Raw genomic sequence first — 19,554 nt, forward strand, 5'->3', positions numbered from 1 at the left:
TTTTCAAACACAACAAAGTACAACAGCCAACATACTGGACACTGTTCTGCTGAACAACAAACAATTATATTGCCATCACTGTTATAATCTTACAATGAAACAAAGTCTCAGATGTAATTATTCTGAAAATAAGTTTAGGCCTACCACAGTTTGTTTTGTACTTACATTACTTATATAATCAAAATAAAATATTTATTGTTCTGTCACAAGTGCAGTCTCTAATTTAAACAACACATTTGTTTTCCATTCCAACACATGAGCTGGAATGTTGTATTATTTTAAGGATGCTTGTTTCCAGTCCAGGCATTACTGCCTGAATGACTGTCATGGATTGAGGTGATCCAAATGTAAGTGCAGAAGAAAGTCTTTAACTTCCCTTAAGTACAGTGGCAGTGGATGTGGGTTGGAGATGCAATGAGCTTGAACCTGCAGGCGACCATCTTCACTGACCACACCATCTGTGACGGAGGACTCGTCTCTCCTGTTGTCCTGCAAGCAAACAATCATATTTTTGGAACATGAACTTAATTGCTTTCTTAAAACATTTTTTCTGCATTTGGTATAGAACAGACTCCAATTTAGACGATCTCAGGCCCCCTCCCCACCGGAGAGGTGACATTCAATGTCCCAAATTGTCAGTCTGGATAGCCCTGACCACCACCCAACACACAATAATGTCATGAAAGCATCATTTTAAAAAAGGGCTATGCAAACAATAAGTTAAACAATAACTTTCATTCTAATGATGTGCAAAATGATTTGGGCACAAAACAGATTTTGCTGTTAGAAAATTTGCAGACTTCACTATATACAGTGTAGACCCTCTAAACTAAGTTTGGGGGATGTGATCTTTCAAGAAATGCAGACCAAACTGTTGTTGTTTGTTTACTTACACAGCGTGTCTTGTAGAATTAACTGTGGTCACCAGCAACAGCATAGTGCAGTCATATCTCAAGTCTAATAACAGAAGACAGGAAAAGATCAGTAAAGAAACAACTTCCCCAAACCAAAGCACAAATAAAACAATAAGTAAAACAGGCTGATCTAAAGTATGATTAAAGTTCAGCCTGATTAATATAAATGTCACTGACAGTTGCTAATATATTGGAAAACCAAAACACTTACTGATGTCTTTCTGTCCAACAGCAGGAGTGCTGGTCCCGAGCCTCAAAGACAGTAAGAAGCAAGCAGAGGGAGAAAAAGCAGAACATTTTTCAGAAACTGATTTGATCCTTAATGGCTGTGCAATCATTGTAACATAGAGTTTGCTTATGTTGTTAAATAAAGGCTAGATTTGACATTAATAGATGCCACAGATGTTCTAAAGCTACCACAAAGCATGAAAAAAAAAAAAAAAAAGCGTCTCCGAAAACGTCAGACATTTTTGCAAATATGTGATGTCTTGATAAATCGAGCAGATAATTGAAATTTACACAGCTACATTGTCGCCTGAAAATATCTTAAAAGTTTATTTTGTGACCCAGAAAAAGTAATAAGTTTTTCAGCGGCGCTCCTCCGCCATTGCCGCGCTTACAAGTATGCACAGGCTCCGACAACCGCGGCGACAAATGCGATCCTCCTTTTCCCCAGACTACCCTTTCTGGGTCACAAAATAACCTTTTAAGATATTTTCAGGCGACAATGTAGCTATGTAATGCTCAAATATCTACTTAATTTATCAAAATATCACATATTTGCAAAAGTGCTTCCAGTTTTCGGAGAGCTCTGTTATCCACCCCCCACACCTACCTACCCCACCCCTAACGGCTGCACCTCCCGAAGAATTTTGTCTGGGCTCTTATCTCACTTATTTATTTCAAACAATCAACAGAAAATTTCACCACATAGTTTTATGTAAGGTTTTTAAGGCTGTGGTGTTAATTTTTAAGTAACATGAGCCCAGCGGCAGCAGCAACGCTAGGCTAACACTAACTAGCTAGCAAGATTTTAAACCTGGTGCTAAACTAAGAGAAGCCACAAAATCAGTTTGAATAAGAGTAAACATTTACTCACCAAGTCAGTGTATCAGGTAAAGATCCACAGCAATGACAACAATAATATCTTGCGCTGACGCTTCTCCAGGTTTGCTCAACATATTCCACCGTGAACATGCGGACTGATCCGAGGGAGGAGGACAGTAGTCACGTGGCATTTTCAAAACACATCTTTCATCCTTCCGCACTGAGAAGCAAAACTTCCAGCTTACTTAGTTTTTCTAAGTTAAGACAACTCAAATAAATGGAGTTTATCAGCGTTTTTGCATAAAAAGTACTGGTAACTTATTTAAATTGAGTTCTAATAACAAATTGATAAAAATTGAGTTCAGCCTATTTAATATTTTTAATTAAACACAATATTACATTTTACAGTGTAGTGCCCTGCTTCCTCAGCAGGTGGTCGGTTTCTGGAGACAGAATCAGCCTCATTAATCACAGACTAAGGAGCACACGCTTCAGCCTGATTATAAATAATATTTAATAAACTTTATGTATCAGTTTCTTCTGTTATCTTTATTCATTTATTTCTAGTTCACTTGAAACTGTAGGCTAGTTTGTCTCAGTTAAATATCACCAGATCCGGACGATTTTATGGTTTTTTTTCCTCTATAAACGAAGGAATGTCCGACAATTATAAAACACTCCAGAGATCTCGCGACAATTGAATGCTAGACGAGAGCCTGGTTAAGGGAATTTTGTGATTGGTCAGTGGCGGACGGCTGAAGTGAGTTGATTGGCTGTGCTAGAGGTAAACACGGAAAAGGGCGGTAGCGGAGAAGCTGCTGAGGATCCCGGGGGGTTAGCCTAAAAGATGGAGATTTAATCCGGTTTAAATCTTTCTCCTGAGTGATTTTATTGTCATTTCAGGTTCAGGAACTTTGTTACAAACTAACACAGCCGGCGGTGGAGTCAGGTGGGTGGAAAAAACTGGTTAAATGTGTAGTTTGTAGTGCAGGCAAGCCTGTTAGCTGCGCTCTTTTATCCCATTGATGTGAACAGCGTGCAGGAGCAGGGTTACCGTTATCCCAGTCCAAGGATAAACCGGGATGAACCAGGATAAGGTGACTTACTCAGGAGACAAATCTCACTCCTAAATGTGCTTAAGTGTTCAAATTGTATCACTGTTTATAGGGAAAAAAGCTTAAATATTAACAAAATCCGGTTAAAGGTTGAATGTATTTGATGTAGATGAGTTTACAGGCTGTGGAGGGGTGGAAGTAAAGAGACGTCCAAAGTACCTAGTTGTGATTTCCTGAGGTGTTAGATTATTTTAATGGAATCTTCTTATTTATTTTTTATATATATTTAGAGCTGCTATTTTTAAATCATATATAGTGAAAAACAAAATTAAAAAAAAAAAATCACACATTTCTGCTGCTTGTGTGACAGCAGAGCTCACACCACAAGGGAAGAGGATTCTCATCCCACAAGCACACAGCACAGATTTTTACATGTAACGTGCACAATTTGGTTTCGGTAAAGGTCTAACATTGGCTGTTTTTAAAGCTTTGTATTCCTGGTTGAAGCAGACATAAAATATACTTTCTGTTGAAAAAAAGTAGTTACAAATTCACACTGAGCAAATATTTCGAAATTGGATAAATCGAGCCCGACAGATATTTTTGCTATTTCCCAATCTATTTATAACAAGCAATAAAGAAATGAAAACAAAAGTAAAGAAAAGACAGGAGAAACACCGTTCAACCATGTTATGACTGTTGGTGTTGCATAGTTTTTCCACCAGAAGGCACTCTACAACCTCCGTGTTAGCAACATTGAATCAGCACGCATACAACAACCAGCTGATCAGAGCAAAATCAGGCAGAAGCTATAGGAGAAAATAAATAACTACTTGTAATCAATCGTAGAGAACTCTTTTGCTGTTTTGTGTGTTTAAAAAAAAAAAAAAATACTATCAGATATGTTGGAATTATCTGATTATTGAAATCACTAAATATGCATTGATCCCAAAAATCCTGTATTTTTTGCTTTGATCGGCCTTGTGTTGGTGTCTAGTCCAGGTTGTAAAAACCGCTCCAAAATGAAAAATTGTGTTAACAGTGGAGATGTGAAAGTGTTCATACCAATGACTGTTTTCTACAGTCACTGGTTCATATCTGTGTTTGGTTTATTGGTAAAACATGTCTGAGACAGTGTTGTTAATCTAATTCATTTTCTCATTCCAGGTGAAAAAGCCCTTTATTAAATATAATATTTTAAATAATGATAATAATGATATTTTAAAAAGTAAAAAAAATGTCCAAGAATCAAACATTTAGCTTTAAGAATTTTTTATCTTGATCTTAGTGGAAGTTTTCTGAGCTCACCTGTGCCTTACCTGCTCTGTCCGATCTTTGCAGGGATGTCGGTTATCATACAGACTCGTGGTGAAGTAGGCGGGGGTGTCGCGGCTCACCTCCAGTGCCCCCACTGCGGCCATTTCTCCAAGAGCCACGCCCACCAGCTATCCCACATTGCGGCATCCCACCCCACCTGCCTTGACGGTGTGGTGATGGGACGCCTCGGGAACATCCTGATGTACCAGAGCGGCGCCCGGCTCTTCCACTGCTCCTACTGCTTCTACACCAGCAGAGACTTCACCAAGCTCTACAAGCACATCATCACCAAACACTGCATGGATGACAGGGACGGGGGAGGCGACAACGGGAGCGAGAAGGGTGACGAGGAGGAGGAAGAAGGGAAAGATGCCACTAAAAGAAAGCAAACTATTAAGACTGAGGAAGAGGAAGAAGAAGAAGGGAAAGGTGACGCTAAAAGAAAGAAGAGCAATGAGGAGGAAGGAGAAGGATGGAAAGATGAATCTAAAATAAAGAGGAGCATCAAGACCGAGGAAGAGGAGGAAGGAAGCAGGGAGGTCCTGAAAAGAAAGAGGAGCAGTGAGGGTGAAGAAGAGGAGGAAGGAGAGGGGGTGGAGTCAGTTAAATCCGAGTATGAAGACAAAAGCGTGCTACTGTTTGATGGCGCCGGGTACCACTGCCTTATCTGTGGTTGGAAGAACAAGCTAAAAGCTGTGGGCATCAGCCACGTGGTGCGCAAGCATAACATTCCCAAAGCATACGCCAACCAGGCCATCAGACGTGACGTTGCCGCGTCCAACCAGACACAGAGTGGCGGGGGGGTGGAAGAGGAGGAGGCGGTGGTGGCCGGGCTGAGCGGTGAGCTGCTGAAGGAGGAGATGGAGGCCACGGCCAAAGTGGTGCGCTTCATCTCCAACCGCTTCGTGTGCCTGATGTGCGGCTGGAAGACCAAACTCAAAGGTACCCGCCCACGCACGCAGCTCAACTCAAACTGATGCAGATAAAAGTCATGAACTCGAGGTCCCAGGTACGAATTCCTGAACCTGCCATTCTTTCAAATACCAGCAGGGGGCAGAAAGCAGTTATTACATGTATATGTAATATAACACTTCTGTACTACTTTGCGTTCTGTGGCCGTGGTAACTTAGGTAACCCTGTGACGTATTTATCAACTTCATCATTTCTCTTGTATCGCCCTTTCTTTAATTGGTAGCTGCTTCAGTTGTTTGTATTAAAGTTGAAGAAGTTTCCCTCACAACTCTGCTGGTTACTTTACCCAAATTTTACTTATTTGATGATGAGTCTGACTCACTTAATCTCATTCTTATTAAACTGGATGCAGAGACTGAACCTGCAGGTTTTGAGGTTTTGTTAATTATATAAGGCAATTCGCTCTTGGTGCATCGCTTTGGACCAGACGGTTGGTTGCTAGTGGTCATGTTAGCCTCTAGTTTCTTGATAGTCAGAGACGGAGGCCGTGGTCGACCACCCTCCGAAGCGTTTAGTGTTTTGTAGCCATTTAACAGACTGTTACCTGGAGGACTGCACCAAACTGGGACAATAAAACTTTGTGGTGATACACTGCCCCCTGGTGGTAACATTTTAAAATATATTTAGAAGAGACTAACTACAAAAATGACCTTTTAATGTGACATTTACGTCTTAAAGCTTGTATGCATGGCACAGATACCACATCAGGCTGTTGCTTTACATTTGTAAATATGAGTTAAAATCCCAGAAATGAAGAAAAGCAGACATAAAACGCCAGAAAATGTAAACACAATCTTTAAATTTTAATTACTCTATAGGCTGACTTCTGTAGTATTCTTTTGGACTTTGATGAAGATTAGATATGACTTTTTTGCCTTATTTTTATGCAAATTATTATATCTTATAACAACAGCAACATCAAAAGAATTTTAATCAGCATATATTTGGTAATTGGTTGTTTTTTTTTTTTTAAGCAAACAAAAGCAAAAAATAAAAATCTTTATCTATTTTTTTTTCAAACAAAACAAGTAAACAGATAACTAAAAATAATCCAACATCAAAAACTACAGATTTATGTTTTTATTTTCATCTGTGTCGCCGCAGGTTTCGCCATCAGTCACGTGGTGCGTTGCCACGACGTCGAGCGGCCGTACAGCTGCAAGGACTGCAAGCGCAGCTTCTTCCTGCCGAGCCGGCTGCAGCGGCACATCAGCTCCGCCCACCGGCCCGGCCGCTACGCCTGCCCCTTCTGCTGCTTCAGGTCGCACTTCCTGGGAGGCTTCAGGAGACACTGCAGCCGCTGCAACGCCCGCGAGGAGGAGGGGGATGGCGGTGAGGGAGGGGCAGTGGAGGAGGAGGACAATGAGGAGGAGGAGGAGGGAGAGGACAGGAAGGAGACAAGAAGGGAGAAGAAACGCAGAAGTGTGGGGATGGCGGCAGTGGAGGAGGACGACGATCAGGACGAAGACGACGAAGACTGAAAAGGAGGAGGAGCTACAGAAGCACACGATACTTCGCTGAAAGTTTTTAACCTGCAGAGAACAAATATCTGTTTCACCGAGTCCGAATAAACTTATTTTTTTTACGATTCGTCTGCTTTAATGCAGGTTCGTGTCTTAAATTTGGAGATTCGGGTGTTTGAAGCTTGACTGTAAAAAGAGCTTCAAATCACCGACTGCAAATGAATTTGATGGCATTTGTGGAGTCTGCTCACAACATCAACATCTGGATCCAACTCTTTAACAGACTGAGTTTGTGTAATTACACCCAGCTGAATGTAACCGTTGGCTTAAACTTTATTATTCACGGTTTCATTCACAGTTTAAGGCAGCGGTCTTAAAGATTCTAATTTAAATGCATGTTTGTGAGGTCACTGTTGGATCTCACAGCAGTTTGTGTCTCTGAACACGATTTCTCATCTGACTTGTGTCCATTTAGCTACCAAACTACACTGAGAAGACGGCAAACGTGTTTAACCTTAATCACTGCCAAAACTTTTGGACACAACTGAACTCAAAACTAATATTTTCAGCTTTTAAAAGGTCAGAATTGAAAGGTTTTGTAACGATGATGTGACGCATTCACATCGGAAACCCAAATTAGAGTCTTACACGTCACTGGTCTTGACACTTCAATTGATTTTTTTTATACTCATGTATGGATCATCATTAAAAACTAGTTGTTTAGGTCTAGGAACCGCTTGTGGCCTGTTGCTTTGCGTTTTCTTGGTTTCCATGGTGATGTGTAAACAGGAAATAAGCTTACCGTTAACATAGACAAGGTTCAAAGTCGTGTTGTTGTCTGTAGTGACTGCATTAAGTTACTGAACACTTACTGCTGCTTCAGTTTTACATTAATAGTATTAAGCTGACAAACCGAGTGGACTTTTATGGTGAAGTAGCCAAAGGAAATGCAACATTGGTCAGCAGCATTTACCACTATGGTCCAAGAATGATTTTCATCATCCATCCTAAAATGTCTGGAGGAGAGAGGAGCTACCTGACAGAGGTCAGTGTATGTACAAAAACACTCTTTTTTCTACTTTTGGATCTGGATGGCATCACAGAGAGCAAATCGTGTGAGGCACACAGAAGCCCCGCCTACCTGCTGATCAAACCTGTTTGTAAAGTGCAGCCAATTGGAAAAACTGGCTGCTAAGACAGGCTGTGGTACATGTGAAGCTCCTCTAGAAGAGTCTAAGAGCTTCCAGGAACTGGCAAATCAGTATAAAATCAACTTTAAGGGAGCTGAAACAATTTGTTTTAATCTAATGAAAACTGTAAAAAGGGCAGGTATCTCAAATAAACTCAATCTTTAAATGGCTGGTGAAGTCTCATTAAAGCTCTGGAGTTAATCTTCCTAGTGTGTCAGAAAATCACCTGGAAGCGAGCGTGTAAAAGTAAAGACTCTCAGCAGCAGTGAATATAAGAGATTTATTTAATCCAAACATACAAAAACAAACCCGCTGACTGTCCCGCCTCCACCGGACAGAAAGGAAGGAGACCTGCTTTAAGATACCAACTAAGTCTAAGAAAGCAGCGTGAAGCATACAACACTTTAACCCCCAGATAAAAGAAACTCAAGTCCTCTTCTCTTATCACACTCTGCCTGCCATTTCGTGTACGCATTATTTTGAAATATAATTTTTTTTGAAAAAGCACAATAAACCCAGATTTTTTTTTTCACTGCAGCAACTTAAAGCCGTATGACTACAACTCATCTGAAAGGTAACATATCATCTAAAGCTGCAAGTACTTATTATTTTATTCATTTACTTTCTTTATTGTGTCTCTCTCGGGTTTTAATACTGGCTGAAGGTGTGATTTACTGGCATGTGACAAAGGATAAGCACCAGATTTAAGGAGCTGAAACCATAAAAATATGCAATAAAACCTTTGGCTGTGGAGAGCTTTCCTTTTTAATAACACACATATAACAGCTGCACTGCTCAGTTTATCCACTAGGGGGAAGGCTAAAGTTGAATCGCCTCTCTCAAATTAAAAAAGTCTCATATGAAAGCCTCAAATAATTCCCAAAAGTTTAGGCTTCAGACATGTGAGACGTTGGAGTCGTTGCTCATCGCTAATCCAACGATATACCTGCTGTTTACTAACACACACAGAACAGGAGCACTGCCAAATCTGTACAGTAGGGGGCAGACTACAACTGGATTATCCTACTGAAAGCAACCACTTTGATTTACAGGTGACCCAAATTAGAGTTAATTGATTATTAATCATTTACGGCAGTTTTTAAAGGAAAAATCGGAATGTTTGATTTCAGGTTCTCAGATTTTCCTTGTTTACCTTTGTAGGTGTTGAATGTTTTTTTTGGATGAAAAAAGCCTTTCGATGAGGTCACACTGGGCTGGTTGGTGTTTTCTAGACCAAATGACTGCATGCTGGGATGAAAGCACCACACATATACTGAAATTTGCTTGCAGCGTCTCTCAGATTACACTTTAAGACGGCAGCATAACATCTTTTTACGCGCAGATACTGTGATGTCTCACTGCTAGGGGGCAGAATATTGCAGAATAACATATGTTTGAAAACACAATCACTCTGTCATTAAATTTTGGCTAGGAAGCCATAAAAAAACTAAATCTATCAGTAGTTAGGCTTAAGTTCCTGCCGTGGAAAAAAAACAAAAACACGGCTTTTCTCATTTAGAGAAGGAGAAGCATTATCCCTCTGAGAACTAAAATCTTATGGACAAAAGTAACAGACCCACATTTTTTCAATTTCACAAAAAACCCTCCTCCAGATTTAAGTCTCGTAGTCGACACAAATGGGCTTTTTTCTCATTCTAAACTGGAACCTGAAGCCACCGGCGTCAGTTTGTTCCCTGCTGTTTGTTTGGGAGCCACAGATAACCACGATGCTCCTTTAAAAGGCCAACGCCAGTGGTGTCCAGCCCGTCTTATCCTCACTTATCAAACAGTGTCCTGACAAAAACTCAAACACCCAACAGAAAAAGACCATTTCTATAAAACTGCACCTTCACATTTTGATTTTGTTTCACTGGCAGCTGGAAGTTGGTGAGACTCAGTCCCCGTATGGCTCTGCTTGGTTGGTTCATTGGTACAACCCGTCCCATAATCCCCTGCTGCGGGTCAATCAAAGGCCATACGGAAGCTTTTAATGTTCATCGACCCAATTAACTGACATCAGCATGTTACGGTGTTGGAAGGTCAGAGGTCAGATGTGTCGAGGACACCATGCTCCCTCCAAGGCAGCCATGTTGATTCCCCTAACGTCGTCGAAGTCGTCGCCGTCTCCGTCGCAGTACTCGCCGTCGTCGTCGTCAAAGCGAGGCGTGTAGCTAGCCAACGCCTTCTGCTGCTTGGATCAGACGCCATCGGGAACAAAACAGAAGAGACAACAGAGAGCGTGAGCAGCAAGTGCTGAAGGTTGGACAGTCTGAAGCTGATCAATGACATCATTAAAGGAGGCGACACCTACTTCAACCCTCCAATACAGAAGCAAGACATGGTCTTGGTGGCTGATTTGCACGTCTGTACCAGTTTTTTACCTGTTTGCAGTGATTTTTTTGGTCACTTTTCAGCCATTATGTGTTTAATTTTTGGTGGTCTTTGCAGGTACTTTATGGTGCGCTTGGACACCATAGTGGTATCACACCATACCAAGATATTTGAAAGCCTAACAGTGTCACTAACACTGACACAGATGTTACGCTGAAGTCATGTTTCACTATAAAGCCACTAGAGGGCACCCCCTCAGCAGTGAACAGTATGCTGAGCTCAGTGAGTTGTGCAACATAGCGATTGTAAGTACAAAACAGTGTAATTAGTAAACTCTTTAAAAGAATTGTAGGCTTGATTTCTTTGATAAAAGGCGAGCCAGCCAACCCCAGTGAAGCTGTGTGACGGAAACACTTCAAACTGGGCCTGAAGTCAGCTCCAGATGTTCGCTGTCTGCAGCAGGGGTGCTCTCAGCAGCTAAAATCAAACAGAAACTAAAATCTGGACTAATGAACCGGGTTAACAGTTAGACTCTCAGTGTAGCTAATGATTTTCCATCACCAGCAGCTCAGCCTGCAGGTTTTACATTTTTAAACTCAGACTACAGAGAGTGAGAGATTCAACATGCAACAAACCTCCAGAGTACAGGGGACTTTTAATTTATCAGATCTCCGAAGATCAAAATTGTTCTGGGACCTGAAACTGAAGCGATCGCAACAGCCAAGTATTGAGGCTTCATTATAGATAAAAAACATTAATCCAAACCAAAGTTGGGGTTAATGTTTCCAAGATTCCAAGTTTGTTAGGAATCTTGTTTCTAACTAGTGATTTTGGTAACTTGATTTATTTTTTTGTTCATTTTATTGGATTATCGGTTCTTTATGAATACACAGAGGCTCAATACACCTGACCAACACCTGAAGACAGCACTGTGGAAATCATGTACATCACTGTACAAGTACAGAGCTTCCTACTGATTCTTTTAATATACACAGCTCTGCTTGGGTAGGTTACTTCTTATCTCTGTACATGCATGTGTAGAAACCATAATCAGGTCAACCTTCTCCCCGTGTTTGATTCCTGACAGTTTACATTTGCTGCACCTTTTGCCTGAAATAATCTCCAGTTAAGCACAAACAAATTGTCATAGTGGAAGATTTAAGAATATTTTAAAGCATTAAACAAACAATTTCTTGACCTTAAAGTTGCTCTTGTCCTTGATATCATCTTGGTGTTCTCCTCACCCTCTTACATTTATGTTTACTGCCCTCAGCTCACTAGGGTAAAACTGTGCTGCATAAACCTGGAAGTTTGACTTTTCATTTCGTTTCCCTGCAGTACGTTCTCAGCCTCTTCCCTTTGCAGTAATCCTGTCTTTGTAATTCCTTTGTCTCAGTTAACCAGCCATGCACATCAATGCCAGATGTTGAAAACAAACAAATAATTACGTTTCAGTTTTGACTTCAGTCTAAAACCCCCTGAAAGTGTCTTTTGATTTTCGGAGCGTTGCAGAACCTCTTACCGTTCGGACCACAGGCTCTCTGAATGGGGGGCAGACCATGTGGAAACGAGGTATGGCCACGTGGAAAACTTCCTCTTTACTGGCTATGAAAGAAACAAATATGAGAACAGCAGCAAAACATCTGGGAGGTGTTTCTGTTACAGGTGGAGGTAGTTACCAAGTCTGTGGAAGGTGTAGTGACCCTCCATGTACTCTGACGAGGTGGAGAAGGTCGTGCAGCTGGCGTACTCGTGTACTTTTCCAGGCGTCATGACCGGGAACTCCCCTGCACAGATACACACACACATTCAGCAGCTGGTCTCAGCCAATCACAGTGGAGCAGCGCAGGTGTGAAGCGGGCAGCGTACCGACCACGCCGGGACCCTGGACTTCCTCCACATTGCCATCGGAGGTGGTGATTTTCCAGTAGCGGCTGTCGAGCTGACAGGCGGCTTCAGGCGAGGCGCTGCTGGACATTTCTATTCTGAAAAAACATGCAGGGTCATTAAAAAGCTGGAAAGAGGCGGCGAGGGACATGGCGAGCAGAGAGGAAGGTACCTGATGCGGTAGGTGAAGAAGAAGTGTGGAGGATGGACGGATGAAAGCTCTGGCAGGAAGGAGGTAGAAACGGAGACGGTGATGTCACCGGTGGTTGCCACGCAGCTTTTGTCGTGCACATACCTGCAGAGCAAAATCAGCTTTGAGCTTCACAGAGGCTCAAACACACAAAACTCATTTACGTGTGCGTGACTCGTAGTTACCTGAAGATCTGGTCTCTGATGATTGGATACTCTCCCGTGACGACGTTGTGCACGTAGGTCGTGAACCACTCCAAGAAACATGAGCCTGAACACACAAACACTCACAGTTTCCCACGTTTTCATGCTCGGGGCTTCTGCAGCTTTCACACAAAGTTAAAGAATCACAGAGAACAAACTGACACAAACTTATAATCTGTCTGGGTAATTTATCCAAGTGGAGGAGAGAAATAAATCAAGCAGCTGCTGAAACGGTCTTGTGTTTAGGACTTTCGGTTCGGTCTTATGTAGCTTATACCTCAACTTTATACAAATGAATGAAGAGTGGACGACTTGAGTCAACTGTTCCTGCAAACCTGAGTCTATCAAATCACATTTCACAGCTGGATACGTGGACAGTACCTGGGTTTAGTTAAACCACAGCAAAGACGAGTAAGCCCACTGACAGACCCGCCTCTCACATGATGACAGCTGTGATGTGTTCCAGCACACTGTGATGCTGAACTGAATGTAGGGAATTCAAATGTTGGCTTTAACTCTGTGAGATTACTCAGATTCACTGCTTGGCCTGTTGTTTCTTTCTTTATGGGCTCCACCCTGAGCATAGGTGACATCAGCAAGAAAGCAGTCAGAAACCCTCAAATTCACCTGCATCTTTATCTGCTCTGGGCATTTTTTTCCACCTTGAAACTTTCCATGTCTACATTAGCCTTCTGACAGTTTGTTCAGCTCATAGATCTATCGAGCTATCAGCCCGAGAACCTTAAACCACTAAGAAACCTGCAGTGACTCTGTCAAGTTGGTCGACCCCTTCCCTTCATTTCCTTCTCATTGCATCCATCTTCAGACAGTGAGCGTGAGGGAGGAGGTCCGTCTGCCTGACTTTTGCGACCGCGCAGTATCATCTGTGAAGAATTTAGATTACAGCTATGCCACGCCCCAGGCAGCGGACTTCAAAGAAGCATAACAGGAACGACTTCTTGGCCGCCGGATCTCCAGCTGTCCGTGTCCGCAACGGAGTATAATTAAGACCTCGGGCATCGTGTTTCCTTTAATGATGTGAATTTCAGGGCACTTTTGGTTTTCCGTTTGCTGTGTGGCTCCAAGACCCGAAGCAGAGTTTTTTGTTAACGAATTTAACTAAAGAAAAATGGGTTATTTAAAAAAAAAAAAAAAAAACAACCTGCATCGAACAAAGCACTCTGAGAGCACAAACGTCCGCCTACTTTAACAAGTTTGCACTGCAGTAAAAACAAGAGCAAAGTGCAGGGTTTGTTATTTGCTCTGTTTAAATCCATTTTAACACACCTGACATAATTTTGAGTATGATTATTTTTTATTTATGTGGATATAGAAGATGTATTAATTTGTTTAAAAAAAATACTGAGTCAGAGGTCAAACATGACATTTTAAATCTTTACACGACTTTCTATATATCAACATTACACGCTGAGTTGACCATGAAGACTGGTTGTAAGAAATATTTGAACATGACCTTTCTCTACACTTCTACAAAGCAGAATTCAAAATGTTTCATGTAATTGTGATTACAGGTAGAAAGCTTATTGTAACACCTGAGAGAATTGGACTGTTTTGTTTGACGGACTTTTGGACCTGGAAATGTTTAATGACATCAGACTGAACGAGAAGACAAGTTGCAGAAAATCTTGTGACATCCAGCTTTAGAGTTCGACAGCAGGGCAGCAAAAACAAACAGATCAAACAGAGAGACGAGCAGTCGCAGCTAAAACTGAGAGGAAAGTGCACGGTGAGACACTTCGTAACAACGTTCATCTGAACTCCTGTGAAGAACTATGTGATAATAGAATTGCATTCAAATACATTACCAACCAGTCAAATACAGTTAACTGACTGAACGTACAGAAATGTTCTACAGGAAAGCTTACAGGACACTTCAACATATAAATTTGAAAAGACAAAAAGTAAATGAAACGATTTTTTTTCCCTAAAACTGATTCAGTGTTAATCCTAAAAACCTTTTAACAGTTCCTCTTCAAATTTAAATATCACTTAAATACTCATTGCACAAGTTTTTCACAAACTGTAAATACCAACTTGTCTTAAATTCTCTAAATATTTAATATTTGTTTTCTCTTTATCATTATTATTACTGCTATTTTCTGTTATTTTCTTCTTAATTTAACTGCACACTTCTATATGCTCATGTAAAGCTGACGAACACGAGCCAAAGAATTTCGTTATGGGTAAATGGGGCTACACTGTTTATCTGAACATGACAATAAAACTTGAAACAGCAGTGCTCAGTATGGTCATAAAGGGTTCCTGTTTCTGTTCTGTTTGTGGTTTAAAATAATCTGAGATTAAACTGGAGGCATTTTTACGGGTTTACACCTAAATTATGCTTCAGTTTGGTCTCGTACGGCTTAACTGAAAACCCCTCTTAACCCTACGTCATAAACTTCCACATAACCTGACGTGCACCAAGACATGGGACTACACGTCGGGTTGACGCAGCCCGCAACGACTAAACGGTGTAAAAGGTTACAGTGTAGGGTTAAAAAGAGCATTTGTGTACATCATAATTTGATGTACACAAATGTAGATTTCCTGCTGAAGCAAAATTCAGGCATCAGACTGAATTTTGATTTGAAGACACAGTTGGTTCTAAGCGATGTTTATTTAAGATTTTAATAATTTAAGTATGTGGTGTAGTTTTAATATTGAGCCACTAGATGGCATTGGTGTCAGCTTTGATCAACATGTCAAACTTGCAATTCACTAAATCTTGTAAATCTTCCGTTTCATGAACTTTGGAGAACAGACACCCTGATCACAGCGATTCTACTGAAGCTGAAAGAATCTGGACTCTTATCTAAGTGTTTTGTGATTTTAGGAAAAGTAAGAGCGCTTAGACCAGAAATTATACACATGGTCTGCCTAAAAAGTCACCTGATCAGTGACAGGAAAATGAAAACAGGAGTCATCTGCAAGTTGAAGAACTTCCTGACCTAAAACCACAATTCATACTTTCAAATGTTAAATAGCATTTTCTGAATATAACATTTTCTAACACAGTTGCAGATAAAGACTGGCGCTGACCTGTGATGAACATGTCGATGGCTGAAGGATCCTGAGCCGTCTGATCCTGAAACACAGAAAGAAGAAACAGTTCCAAATATGTCCACTGAATGCTACAGAGCATTTACTTTGAAAGAATAAGCAGACAGTAAATGTGCTGACCGGGCAGGGGTAGAAGCTCTCAAACATCCGGCGCCCCTCAGCAGGCTCCAGCGCCATATACTGACTGAGGCCTGTGTGGAAGCAGAAGGTGAGCGGCAGGCAGCGCCTCATCCCCTTCCTCTGCTGGAAGCCGCCGGCCGCCGTCTCCACATCCAGCAGCACCTCCGAGCGGTAGTGGTTGGACAGAGACATGCTGCCCATCAGCCTGAGGACAGAGAGACAGGTGGAGAGGAGGGTGAGACAGGTAGAAGGGGGCGTGGCTACAGTCTGTGTTCTCAGGCTGACACTAACCCTGGGATGACCAGCTTCTGACCGTTGTGGATGCGGTAGGAACAGCGGTAGTCGTCTGGGAGCTTGCAGCCGATCTGCGCCTCGATGTCATTCAGCTCCACCTCGGTGGTGCCCTCTGAACACAGAAACAGGAAACATCACCTTTAAAGGCGATGCTAATGGGCTGACAGATATAAACAAAAAAGGTTTTCTTGTAGTTTATCTTCAGGAAACCTCAGACTTTACATGCAATTACTGATTATCAAGTCTTATAGAAAGAAGGTGACGAGATGTGTGAATGACTGAGAAACATGAGCAGAGAGCAACCCAACAACTTTCAAACATCAAGAAACACTTTACAGCAGCACTTTGTTTTATTGAAGCAGAAACAAAAGAACTTGATTCTTTTAGCTCAAGAACAAAGAAAATTTGGCAGAAACATGCAGATTTCTCCTCGTTACACTAAAAATGGTGGAGCAGTGAAGGCAAGCCTGAAGCCATCTGCTTCATCTGTCATAAAATAACGAGTGAAGCGAGCCATGAAATTGTCTGTTGACTTTACTTAAGCCTCTGAAAACAGGGGGCCGTGTTTAAAATAGCTGTAATTCATAAACAGCTAATTCTGTACTTTAGTTAAACCCTTTGAAACAAAACTGAAAGTCTGGATTTTAATCACATATTGATTGTTTCATGTAAAATCCACTGTGGTGATGTGCAGTGAACTTGAGCCTTTGTTGATGCAGTGAGCACAAAGAAAGCCTGGATATGTTGAACTTGCTCCACAGTTACACTCCAGCGGATCCTCCAGCTAAGGAGGACCAAACACACAGACAGATGGTAGGTGACCTTGTGTGTGGTATCCTGGTCTGGATGTCTGGTGCTTTAGAGAAAATATTTAAAGACCCTCAGTATAGCTTGAAAAACTTTTTAAGTATAACAAGTAAACTGAAATCCACTGAAACTGCAGGTAATGTTTAATTTGGATTTACTGAGAATCAAGCATAGAAAAAAGATCTGTGACAACATCTTTGCACTAATAGCCTTAAATTTTCATTAAAGACTAAACTACAAACTCGGAAAGAATCTTTTTGTTAATGAAGAACAACATTTTTATTTAATTTTCAAACCTATATTTTTAAAAGTCTAGAATTCTGGTGTTGCCTTTCAAACTAAAAGCCTGGCTATTTCCAGTAACCATGTGATATCTGTGCGAGCTGTGGTGCATCCAGCTGTTGAACTGTTGTGTGACACCTTTGAGTGATGCGATCATTCGTGGACACCTCTGCTGCAGGAAGCTCTTGAGCTGCTCCCACGCCCTCTTCAGCACTGCGTAATACTGGATGTACCGGCCCAGATCAGTGTAGTACTGCTTGAAGAGGCAGAACCAGGACACACCGCTCTGCAGTCGGTCGTCACTAGGCGAGCATACATACAGAGAGAGAGAGACAAAGAGAGAGAGAGGTGAAAAGTCAGAGTGCAGCGAGGCTGCGGCGAGGTGTAAAACGTGTCGGGGTGAACTTACTCTGTCAGCAGCCAGTGTTTGCAGCACTGACACTTCCACAGAGGATTGTGCTTAGAGAGCTCGTTTAGGCGCCTGCTGACAAAGCTGCAGCTGAGGAGGAGGGAGAGGGGGAGGAGTCAAACACAGAGAGAGGAGTTTTATCTCAAACACATCTTGTGGTTTACACAAGAGCAAACAGATATAATGACACATCCTGAAAACTACTCAACTTTATTTAAAATTTATGTTTATTTAAAACAATAATTTTATTTAAACCTGAGCAACATATTTAACTTTTTTATCAACTAGAAAAGTTTTACGACATATTTATGTACCTTTACTGCAGGAAACCAGTGTACCCTAACTGTAATAACCCTTCTGCTATAATAATCAGAACATATTTGTGTGATTCCACTGAAAGAATCGGATATCTGTGTACTTTTATTACATGGATTTAATGCGCTTTTTAGTACTTTGATAATAAATTTCAGTAGATTAACATGAAAAGGGTTGAGGCTAACAGACATGCGCAGTAGGGGACGTAAACAAATAGTTAGCAGCTGTTAGCATGCGGCTAACTGTAAACACGATCATATCTCGTATATGGGGCGTTTTAAAGTCTCTGTGTTGGCTCTGCGCTACGTGACAGCTGCCATTAAAGTTATATTTTCATGAATACTTGCAGTAAAACACTGACAGCACCTTTTGTCACAACTCTTTACTCAGAATTACAAGAACAAAAATTAAAATAAAGGGGCTCGCCTAACGAGCTGCTGTCGTTGTTATTAGCGGTTAGCCTCTAGCCTGCGTTTCCTCCTGCAGCTTGTGTAAGAAGAAATCAATCGCGTGTTTTCTTCTTCCTCTCCTGGCTGCACCGTGGAGGTGTGGGATACGTACTGCATCAAGTCCCTGAAGTCCAAGTAGGATAAAATGTGCAGCAGCGGGTCTGTGGGCAGTTGATCCATCCGTAACTCCGTGAAAGCGGCTGCCATTGTTAGCACTAGTGACGCTGTTTCTTCTTCTTCAGCGTTTAACGGCTGTTGGTGAACTTTACCTGGTGAACTTCTGTACTTTACCGCCACCAGCTGGTAGTCACTGTGGCTGACGATGTTTAATATTTATATTTTTGACTTCTTTGGTGTAAAATTTTGTGGCTTCTCTGCAGAGGTGGGACCAAGTCATTGTTTTGCAAGTCTCAAGTAAGTCCCAAGTCTTTATCCTCAAGTCACAAGTCAAGTCTCAAGTAAAGTCAAGCAAGTCAGAGTCAAGTCGCAAGTCAAGACAGACAACTTTCAAGTCAAGTCCCAAGTCCGAAACTTTGAATTTCAAGTCCTTTCAAGTCTTTTTTTTAACCCTCTGGGGTCCCGGGTATAATTGGCCGTTCTTGACTACTTTTGATTTTACTTCTATATTTCACTTTTAAAATATGTTTTTCTTGCCTTGTTTGGTATCATTATTTACAGCACAACCTCAAATATCTGAAATTTGAGTTATTTTTTCATTTTGGTATACTATATTAGCACAGTTGATCTAAATTCAGACAAAAATTCAGAATCCGAGTAGAAAAAGTTATATTTTTTTACATGTTTAACGAATCATTTTCATAACTTGAAATGCAAATAGAAATTGTACATTTCTAAAAATTATGCACAAGTTTTGCAAACAACAAAGTTATATGGTACTATTTACCTAAAAATGCAGCCAAGGCCTCAGGCGTTTTTATATAACCATTTAAATCTATTTACAGAACAATCAGGTGTGCTGCATCAAATAAGAAGGCACACAAATTATTTGTGCCAGTCCAAAAATGTAGTTTGTGTTCAGTATAAGACAGAGGAGAACACCACAGGCCTAAACCCTGCAGGTCTGACAACTGGAGGTGCAACAGTCCAGTTTTCTATGTGGAGACAGCGTTTACACTGGAATCTGCCTTTGACAGCTTTTTAGATCAAATATGAAATTCAGCAGTCTAACCGACACACAATACAAAACAATAACTACACAACACACTAA

General features: G+C 41.2%; 2 protein-coding genes across 4 annotated transcripts; one reads left to right on the plus strand and one right to left on the minus strand.

The window, feature by feature from the left end:
- Positions 1-2,754: 2,754 nt before the first annotated feature.
- On the plus strand, positions 2,755-8,089 carry LOC116316688 (neurofilament medium polypeptide-like). Of its 2 annotated transcripts, XM_031735318.2 has the most exons (4): positions 2,755-2,910; positions 2,997-3,058; positions 4,358-5,275; positions 6,410-8,089. In XM_031735318.2, exons 3-4 carry the CDS (start codon positions 4,360-4,362, stop codon positions 6,784-6,786), a joined length of 1,293 nt encoding a protein of 430 aa, XP_031591178.1. In that variant the 5' UTR covers positions 2,755-2,910; positions 2,997-3,058; positions 4,358-4,359; the 3' UTR covers positions 6,787-8,089. The 2 variants fall into 2 exon arrangements, with proteins under 2 accessions (XP_031591178.1, XP_031591177.1); XM_031735317.2 differs by lacking the exon at positions 2,997-3,058.
- A 130-nt stretch (positions 8,090-8,219) lies between these two features.
- Positions 8,220-18,563, minus strand: fbxo3 (F-box protein 3). 2 transcript variants are annotated; one of them, XM_031735316.2, is made up of 12 exons: positions 18,439-18,563; positions 17,563-17,652; positions 17,292-17,455; positions 16,062-16,176; positions 15,771-15,975; positions 15,630-15,675; positions 12,552-12,636; positions 12,349-12,471; positions 12,159-12,274; positions 11,969-12,076; positions 11,812-11,894; positions 8,220-10,146 (listed from the first exon to the last, which is right to left on the minus strand). In XM_031735316.2, exons 1-12 carry the CDS (start codon positions 18,531-18,533, stop codon positions 10,006-10,008), a joined length of 1,371 nt encoding a protein of 456 aa, XP_031591176.1. In that variant the 5' UTR covers positions 18,534-18,563; the 3' UTR covers positions 8,220-10,005. The 2 variants fall into 2 exon arrangements, with proteins under 2 accessions (XP_031591176.1, XP_031591175.1); XM_031735315.2 differs by having other exon boundaries at positions 8,220-10,149.
- Between the last annotated feature and the right edge of the window lie 991 nt (positions 18,564-19,554).

This window comes from Oreochromis aureus, linkage group 23 (assembly GCF_013358895.1).
Source record: "Oreochromis aureus strain Israel breed Guangdong linkage group 23, ZZ_aureus, whole genome shotgun sequence".
NCBI lineage: Eukaryota > Metazoa > Chordata > Actinopteri > Cichliformes > Cichlidae > Oreochromis > Oreochromis aureus.